General features: G+C 40.0%; 2 protein-coding genes across 2 annotated transcripts; both read left to right on the forward strand.

Moving 5' to 3' along the window:
• Nucleotides 1-612: 612 nt before the first annotated feature.
• Nucleotides 613-3,997, forward strand: LOC113673928 (uncharacterized). Its single transcript, XM_027190396.2, is given in 4 exon segments — nt 613-687; nt 690-2,201; nt 2,351-2,676; nt 3,247-3,997. Coding segments are annotated over 4 exon segments (2,562 nt in total). The 3' UTR covers nt 3,896-3,997.
• A 2,063-nt stretch (nt 3,998-6,060) lies between these two features.
• On the forward strand, nt 6,061-8,949 carry LOC113674048 (neuromedin-K receptor-like). Its single transcript, XM_027190522.2, has 2 exons — nt 6,061-6,191; nt 7,897-8,949. The coding sequence occupies exon 2, from the start codon at nt 7,906-7,908 to the stop codon at nt 8,929-8,931; it is 1,026 nt and encodes a 341-aa protein (XP_027046323.2). The 5' UTR covers nt 6,061-6,191; nt 7,897-7,905; the 3' UTR covers nt 8,932-8,949.
• The last annotated feature ends 773 nt before the right edge of the window (nt 8,950-9,722 follow it).

Consider the following 9,722-nt stretch of genomic DNA (forward strand, 5'->3'; position numbering starts at 1 on the left):
AAACATCCCTCTTTTAAACGATAAATCAAGCATGACTGAGGAGTGAATGTGCAGCTAAAACTGAATATGCGAGACTAGGAAGAAAAAGCAAACAATCGGTAAAATTTTTATTTATTTTTTATTTTTAATTGGTGTGGACATTTAAGAATCTGGCCCACCTGATTGCAGGAAAAATGGTTACCACATACTCGGTTTGTAATTTCCAATGTTGTTGAACGCAACAGAAAACTTGTTTTTTCTCCTCAAAAGCACCCTCTAGCTTTACGGGAGAGACGCACCAGTGAAGGAGAAACGAATAAATTCCATCGAGGTTTAAAATTGTATTTGACCCTTACGACAGTGCTGAATTTTTTACCAATGCATTTTTTGGCTTCCTCAACATCTCTTCAAATAAAAATATTAATCAATATTACTACTTTTATCATTATCATTGTCATAAGTAAAATTTTTATAAATAATATTTCTATCATTACTATAGTTATTCTTAATAAATAATTTAAAAAAAAACAAGAAAATTCGACTCTCGCGAATCAAAGAACAAGCAGCAAAGACTTACATCAGGCGTTAATGAAGAAATTAAACTCAATTCTTTTCTTCACATCCCAGGTCCAAATGAATGAGTTCTTATTGCTTCTGTGTCTCGTCTCTTTGGGATACAGTGAGGAAATAAATATCAAACTGGTAGATAATATAACTGGCCCAATGGTTTCAAAATGAAGATTAGCCATATTATGTCTCAGAGTGTAATAGGAGGGTGGAAGATGTCACTCAAGTTTTCAAAGCCGATAGGGCAGCTTCAAGCTCCCAATGCTCGTCGGTTGTCTTCTGCTCAGGGTAATAGCGTTTTCTGTTTAAGGAATCAGCAGTACAATGGGAATCTCAAGGCTGGATCTAAATTGGAAATGGAATTTATTGGGGAAAAGGCGAAAAACAATGAAGCTGCTCCTTCCGCAACTCTAGAATTTCACCCGGGAAGAAACGCCAAATGCGACATGTCCCCATTCCCAACAGTAATCCCACCGGGAGCGACTACCCCAGTTCAAGAAAATTCCACTGCAAGATTGATTGAAGAATGGCCGAATGGATTTAAAATGAAAATTAGTATTCTTATGCAGCAGAAGGTCGAGGGAGGCTGGGTGATGACACTAACGTTCCCCATTGCTGTGAGGGCGCTTCAAACGCCAAAAGCGTTCAAGAAATGGCGATCCAGTGATCGCAAGGTATACATCCTGGAAAACAGACCCTATAACGCCAATCTTGATAAATATTCAAGGCTTGAGATGATCATTATTGGAAGGAAACAAATGAATTCTGACCCGCCGAGTGAAGCCACGATCGAGTTTCGTCGGAAAGAGAGCTGGATTGGAGGAAGTGAGGGAGGATGTACTTTTAGTACTACCCAACCACCAACCACCACAGAAGAACCAGGGACATCAATGCCACCAGTTACCGCAGAACCACCTACTGGCACAGAACCACCAACTACCACCAAGTCAACAACCATAGAGCCAGTGACAGCCACAGAGCCACCAACTACCATAGAACCAACAACTACCAATGGACCAACAACTGTCACAGAGCCACCAACCACTAAAGAGCCAGATACCACAGAGCAACCGGCTACCAACGGACCAACAACTATCACCGAGCCTCCAGCAACCACAGAACCCCCAACTACCAACTTACCAACAACTGGCACAGAGCCACCAACTGCCACCGAATCACCAACCACTAAAGAAGTAACCACCGAAAAACCACTAGCTACCACAGAGTCACCATCTACGAAAGTACCTTCAACCACCACAGAACAACCAACTGAGCTACCCACTACGAATAAACCCAGCAGTGCTCCCCCGCCATTTGATTATGACGCAGTACTTCACGATTCCATTTTGTTTTATGAAGCTCAACGATCAGGTAAACTTCCTTCCTCCAACCGAGTTCCCTGGCGGAAAGACTCAGCTTTCGGTGACCGCGGTGATAATGGCGAGGACCTGACTGGTGGCTGGTATGATGCAGGAGATCACGTAAAGTTTGGGTTCCCGATGGCGTTTAGTGTTACAATGTTGTCTTGGGGCTTAGTGGAGTATAGAGATGCTTATGAAGATGCTGGAGAGTTGAGTTACATGTTGGACTCCATTAAGTGGCCCTTGGACTATTTTATGAAAGCACACACGAAACAAGATGAGTTCTATGGACAGGTAAGACCGGGCAGGTACTGATTATTTAATTAGTATCCAAGTGATGCCCATGATAATGTAAAAAACTAACCATTTTAACCAACTTACGGTAAGTTTTCCTGGAAACTAATCTCAAGCCTTGTCTTATCATTTGACCAATTGTCTATAAGGTTGGTGATGGCAATGCTGATCATGGTTACTGGGGCAGACCAGAGGACATGACTATGAGAAGACCAGCCTGGAAGATCACTCCTCAGAAACCAGGATCAGACCTGGCCGCTGAGACAGCTGCAGCCCTTGCTGCGGCTTCAATCGCTTTCCGATCCACAGACATCAGCTATTCAATGAGACTTCTTCAGCACGCTACTGAACTTTATGACTTTGCAGACAAAAACCGTGGGCTGTACAGTGATTCCATCCCTAATGCAGCCAGCTTTTACCGCTCGCACAGTGGATATAAAGACGAACTCGTCTGGGGTGCAGCTTGGCTGTACAAGTAAGGAACCTTGATCATTTGTGAGATTGTGTCGTTTTTAACAACTATAGCAGGAGTTGATCCGTAAGTGAGAGATACATTATAAACATTGTTGGCTTATTTTTGCCAACAGCTGGGCAAATTGTCTAATTGAGTCACTGGTAAACCACATATATGTATCAATAAAATGCTTTTGTTGATTGAGAAGAGCTCTTGTTCGCCGAAATCAAATTGAGTGATTTGAGACATTTGATGGCCATTTGATTGCCAAACACAACCAAAAGCTTGAGCTTTGTCCTCTTGTCCTCTCTCTATGTTCGATTAATGACAGTCCAAATGGACTGCTTAAGACTACTGTTAGTAAGAACGAACATATACTCCCTTTCGTTTCTTTACAATTATAGAGACAAATGGAGCCTTGAGAATCGATTTGTTCGCTCCTAATATTACCAGGCGTATGTTATATTGAGCGTCATACGAGGATTTTATTCCAGGGAGTTTGTGAAGAAGTTGACTATTGCAATGAAATGCGAACGCGTTGGTTAACATGTCTTTCGAAATCATTTTAGCACAGCTCTTTTTCCTCCTCAGAGCTACCCAAGATCAAAAGTATCTCTCTAAGGCCGAACAGTACTACAATGATTTTGCCATGAATGGAAAACCTTGGGCGTTTTCATGGGATGACAAAAAAGGCGGCGTTCAGGTCCTCTTGGCTGCAATCACAAACAAAGCTCCGTACAAACAAGCTGTGGATACTTTTATAACGAGTTGGCTTCCTGGACACGAAGTCCACTACACTCCAAAAGGCCTCGCCTGGCGTGATCAGTGGGGTCCAAACCGCTACTCGGCCAACACTGCCTTTTTGGCCCTAGTCGCCGCTGACCATGGAATAAGACCGACTGCGTTCCGCAACTTCGCAAAGCAACAAATTCACTACATGTTGGGTGATAGCGACCGCAGTTTTGTGGTAGGGTTCGGTACCAACCCACCAGAAAGGCCTCACCATCGCAGCAGTTCTTGCCCATTGTCTCCCGTCCCTTGCAGTTGGAATGACTTTAACAAGCCAGACCCCAACCCGCAAATTTTGTACGGTGCTTTAGTTGGAGGCCCGGGTAAGAATGACGAGTACAAAGATGACAGAACAGATTTTATCAAGAATGAGGTGGCCACGGATTACAATGCTGGATTTCAGTCGGCCGTGGCTGGACTGAAACATTTGTCATTGACAGGGAAGCTATAAGTGAAGAGAAATGATAGTTGCATTTTTTTGGAAGATTAACAAAGCAACCAACAGTTCAGTGTAGCTAAGGTTAGGCAGGAATAAAGGTGATTGTTTCATGTGTGCCATTTTACGTTATTTCTTGCTGGTTTCTAGGTAACATACGAGGTGAACCTGATTCGTTCTCTTGAATTAAAACGGAACAATTTTGGTTCCATATTTACCCAGTATACTATCGATTCAACAGTTATGCAAAAAAGTGAAAATTCTTGTAATACAAATGTGAGCCCTAATTGCAGTTGAATTTGTCTCTGTTTTCGCGTTCTGCTCCGAGTCAATGAAGGTAACCTCAATTAGAGAGCTTGGAAAACGTAGAATTTAAAATAAACAAAGAGTCTCTTTCCTTTTCCCGCTCATATGCGCTCCTTCTTAGCATTGGGCTGGAAAAATGGCGCAAATATTTAATTTTTATTTTATCCTTTGATACCCTCTGCGGTAGAGTTGCTATGCTGCTTAGTCACGAGCATTAGTGTCAGTCTTTCGGGAGTTGTTTCATGTTTTTCTGGATGCGATGCCACTATATTGCAATTTTACCCTCTTAAAATTTCGTCACATTTACTTACGGTTTGCCGCAACCATGACTTGATTGGAACGAGGTACTGTGGGAAAAAAATATTTCCCAACGTGACAAACTGAACTGACCGAGACTTGAACCACTGCTTCTCCCAGCTGACCCTCTATAATAAAGCTGATATACCAACACAACCGAGAAGATAGAGGAAGGAAAACCTGAGTTTCGCGTGCCAAGTTAAAAGACTGAAGCATCTTCTTTCACCAATTAAACCGAAAAACCCCCGTGATGTTGAGGAGAAGACGGTATCTTTTTGACTCGAACATATGATCATAAGTATACAGACTCTTACGATAACTTACATAAAGATCTAGGTGGCCTTTCGCGAAAATTCTAAAGTTTCGGATATGTCTCTTTGATTTTATAGCATAAGTACGCCATGAAAGTCGATTAAGCCTCTTGAGCGGTAAGGTCTTGTGAAAATGAGAATTACTTTCTATTTGTTTGTTTGTTTGTTAAATAAATGACCAAGAAAGAAGATATCTATTCCTTAGAATATGGAGCTTGAGAAATGCTAAGGGCCATTCCGCCATGAGAGAGTCATAAGAACAGATGGCATCTGCTTTAAAGTTTTCATCGGATAATCGAGATGCCTTTTTTCTCAAAAATGCAATGATGATAAACGAATCGAATTTCGATTTCGATGGATTTTAGACCCATTGGCAGAAAAGAAAAACTACGTATTTATAACTTTCTGTAATTGAGTCGCTAAAAATAAACTATCCATGCAGGTCAAGTTTATTGTAGTTCGTGTCAGTTCACAAAAAAAACGTAATGTTACGTCGCAAACAATAACCAGCCTGCTGTAAGAGTTAATATTCTGGCGGAATACACTGAGTTAAATGCAATGGATGCGTGGCTCAAAAAAGCAAAACAACAAGAAAAACAAAAATATATCATCGTCGTAAATTTGAACAATTCAAAAATGGCAGGTAAGGCAGTTTCTATAGGCGAAAACAAGTTGCTTTAATTTCATAGTTAAAACCGCCTAATAAATACTCAAGTGATAAACTTGTTACCTGAAAGGTGTCACGCATAAATTGTGCACGTGTTTCTTAGATCACCTTCTCCTCTGTAAAAACTGACAAGAAACGTTTCCAGAACAATCGGAACATCATCTGTCTTTGCATTTACGCTCGAGTTACACTAACACTTAGATTGTCTTTAGATTTAAATCCACTTTGTTTACACAAGCAAAATTAAAATTGGAAAGTGAGCCCTTGAATGTACTCTTGAATATCTCCACGTACATCGGCCATTTCTAAACTGTCAGTTCTTATGTTAGTCTTATGCCATTCACATATCCCCTTAATTAACTTGTCTTAATCACCTGTGCCAATCGCATGGAGTCTCAATAATTCGTGCGGGAAAAATCACAATCACCGTTATTCGTTTTCTCTTCTGCCCGTACATATTGCATATTCACCTTCACGTTTAAACCAATCAGGTTGGCTTTTTTCTAGATTAAATGATCTCTTTTCTCTCAATAGAGGAAAAAAGCATTGAAATCACATCTGTACGTGCGCAAGACAAAGGGACGTTTTTCACCTTGCAAGTTTTATTTGCCAAGTCGAGTCAAGGCGATGAACTGAAACAAGATCCATCCCCATTTCAGCTAGAAAAAGGAACCGTGATATCGAGAAAGAAGTCGTCGCTTTCATTTGTCATTGAACAGAATATGAAAGCGTAAGTATCCTAACTGACTCGCAGCATAATAAGTTGTTTTAAAAAACCTCGTGATAAGGATTCAGTTAGCCCTTTGAGAATATCAGCTCTGTCTCTTTGATTTTATACAATCACTACGCCATAGAGGTCTTACAGAAATTCGGCTTTTTTTATCTATTTGTAATAAATAAGGATGACATAGGTTATAATTCTTTCCAAGTTGAAGTTTGAGAGATCCTTGGAACACCGGCTGGGTCCCATTGATTTTGTTAGATCATTTTGCTAGAGGACCAGATGGTATCTATCAGAGGAAATGATAACGTTCATTTGTGACAATCAGATTGCTTTTCTTTATTAGGAAGTTAATGAGAATAAAAGAATCGAATCGTGATGACTAACTTGCTGTAAACCTACCGTCGGAAAAAAAAAACCATCCCTCCTAAGTTATTGTCTTTCTGCTGTCAATACTATTATGGTAAGGATTTTTTGTAAATCATATCAGCTGTACAGGAGAGGTGTAACGTTGTGTCCTTAATAATGAACGGCGTGCGGGGAGAGCTAATATTCTGGTGGAACCCACTAAGTTCGGTAAATGCTACTTTAAGTGTAATGTATTCATGGTCAGTTACCTCCAAAAATCATCGCCACAGTTATGAATAATTTTAATGTTACCAGGTTAGGCGGCATCCATATGCGAAAACACTTTGTTTTAATTGCAGGGTGAAAACCGTTCAGTGAATAATCCATTTCTATTCATTTTATAACAAAGATGCCTATAAACAAACCCTAACTATTTTCCGGACTGGCTATTATTTCTTGGAACTTTGGTTGTTTTCGAGAAATTAATTTTATTTCAGAGTTTCAAAAACCCCCACTAGATTCCAGATTTATTGATACCCCCTTCAATACCGAAATTCTTGATGTGATTTGAAAACCCACCCTTCATACAGGTCCAATCCCAACCCAACGCCCCTTCTGACAACACTCTGGCAAGGATTGTAAAAAGGGGCCTTCCTGAATTTACATGGCAAATGAAAAGAAAGGAGCCATTCTGTTGAGTCTACTTCATAACAACGAAGCGAAATATTTTCTAGCCTGACGGTCATCCTGAAAAAAAAATTGGCATGTGGAGAAGACATTTTCCATTATAAAGTGCTTGACAACTTCCTGTTTGTCAAGTCATCATGAAAAACATCTTTCTTGACAAGTTTTCATGACATGGTGTCGCGTTTTCAGATTGTTCAAATTTCCCAACGCCTTTCCTATCGGGTTCACTCAAAATTGTTGCGTGGGATAATTGATTGCAGGATTGCTTTTTTTCAGAAATTCTTTTTTTTTTTTCGCTCTCTCTCTCGATTTTTATTTATTGGACATTGGAAGTATTTTTTCCTAATAAAGTTTCAATGTAACCATAAAAAGTTTTAAAATACTCATAAGAGTTATTTTCTGATTATCATAAATGCGTTTCATTTTAACGACTTTTTTTACTGTTTACACAAGAGAGCTTTTTAATGGAGACTTGTTCTTATAAGTTAAAGGTAACTCCAAAAAATTATATCTTTATTTGCCTACGGCTGGGACAGGACGAAAGGTTTTGCTCAATGTGTTTAACTAAAACGAGCTAGAAAAAAAAATCTAGAAGGTTCTGTGATCTTCTTCAATTATTAGAATAAGCTCATCAAAAAACCCCTGAAATATGATTTTAAATCGCAATTATTTTTTTCAGAAATCCAAAATGAATATCTCCGGGAAGTCTGCTGAAGACAGCCATGCTGATCGCTTATCGGAATCTTTCAGTTCTCGTGGGACATTTCAAGTCGTTCTAGAATCGTTGATCTACAGTTTGATTTGTTCTACTTCTTTTGTCGGAAACCTCCTTGTTCTATATATTGTGTACAAATCTGTTAGACTTAAGAACGTGCCGGGGATGTTAATTGCTTCACTAGCTCTGTCAGATGTTGCTATCATTTCCTTCACGACTTCGCCGTCTTTACTCTCACTCATTCATGGCAGATGGACTTCAGGCTTTGCAACATGTCAATTTCAAGGTTATGTTGTTATAACAACAACAGCAGCTTCTCTACAGACCATGGCATTAATGTCTCTTGATCGATACTATCGTGTTGTTCGTCCGATGAAGCACCGAACTCTCTTCTCCATGCCACGCGCACGGCTCATGGCCGCAGCTGTCTGGTTTCTAGCCATGATGTATCCAGTCCCTTATCTCGTAAGCGGTAGAAAATACATTTTCCATCCGGGAAAATTTTTCTGTTTCCATGAAGCAAAGATGTCGTTTGTGTCTGACTTTGTTTATATCTGTCTCTTCATCTCCATTTCTGTTCTTTTGTTTTGCTATTTCAACATTTTTCGACAATTAAGAGCAAATGCAAACCGCATACAAAGTTGGCGTGCACATGACAATAGCATATCTTCTGATGATGCTAAACTGACCAAGACATTATTTGCAACTGTTCTTGCATATGTATTTTGCTGGACGCCCGTTTTAATAATCGATTTTGTGGAAATGGGGGTCGGAAAATGGTCCCTTCCGCGTGTGGTTTATGTCATGTACACTGATATGGGACTAACAAGTTCCTCTGTTAACCCAATCATTTATGGAGCCTTAAATCGAACATTTCGACAGGAATACAAAAAGATTTTTTGCTTCAGGAAGTTATTAAGCCACAACATAAACCGCTCTGATATTTCGAAGGGCCGAGAGACAAAGAGTTGTACATTAGCAGATAAAACGGTCAATTAAAATCTAATATGAATCTAACTGAATGACATTTTTTTTAATAAATGGGCTCTATTTTTCCATGTGACTGATCATTTGTGGATCACAGACGTCAAATAGTAAGAGAAAGCCGTAAATGAATGGGTCATTAGCGTTCTTAGCACATTTTTTCTGGTCTAAACCTTATCTGTGACTGTCGCACGGATCTCGGATCTCGGATCTCGGTCATTAGTGTTCTTAGCACATTTTGACGCCTTTTCTGGTCTAAATCTGATCTGTGACTGTCGTACGGATCTCGGATCTCGGATCTCGGTCAGTAGTGTTCTTAGCACATTTTGATGCCTTTTCTGGTCTAAATCTGATCTGTGACTGTTGCACGGATCTCGGATCTCGGATCTCGGATCTGGGTCATTAGTGTTCTTAGCACATTTTGACGCCTTTTCTGGTCTAAATCTGATCTGTGACTGTCGCACGGATCTCGGATCTCGGATCTCGGATCTCGGATCTCGGATCTCGGATCTCGGATCTCGGATCTCGGATCTCGGATCTCGGATCTCGGATCTCGGATCTCGGTCATTAGTGTTCTTAGCACATTTTGACGCCTTTTCTGGTCTAAATCTGATCTGTGACTGTCGCACGGATCTCGCATTCACAAAGAATTGATGTAATAAAGATATTTCAATTTTCAATTCGCCTTAACACTTTTATCTTTGTTTCTTCTATTTCTCACTAGCCACAAACTAAAAGGACTTTTTATTTTTAGTGCCTTCACCTTCCCCCTACAGAATACTGAATCTTTTCAAAACAAGTTTACG

Source organism: Pocillopora damicornis, chromosome 3, assembly GCF_964200805.1.
Source record: "Pocillopora damicornis chromosome 3, jaPocDami1.2, whole genome shotgun sequence".
NCBI lineage: Eukaryota > Metazoa > Cnidaria > Anthozoa > Scleractinia > Pocilloporidae > Pocillopora > Pocillopora damicornis.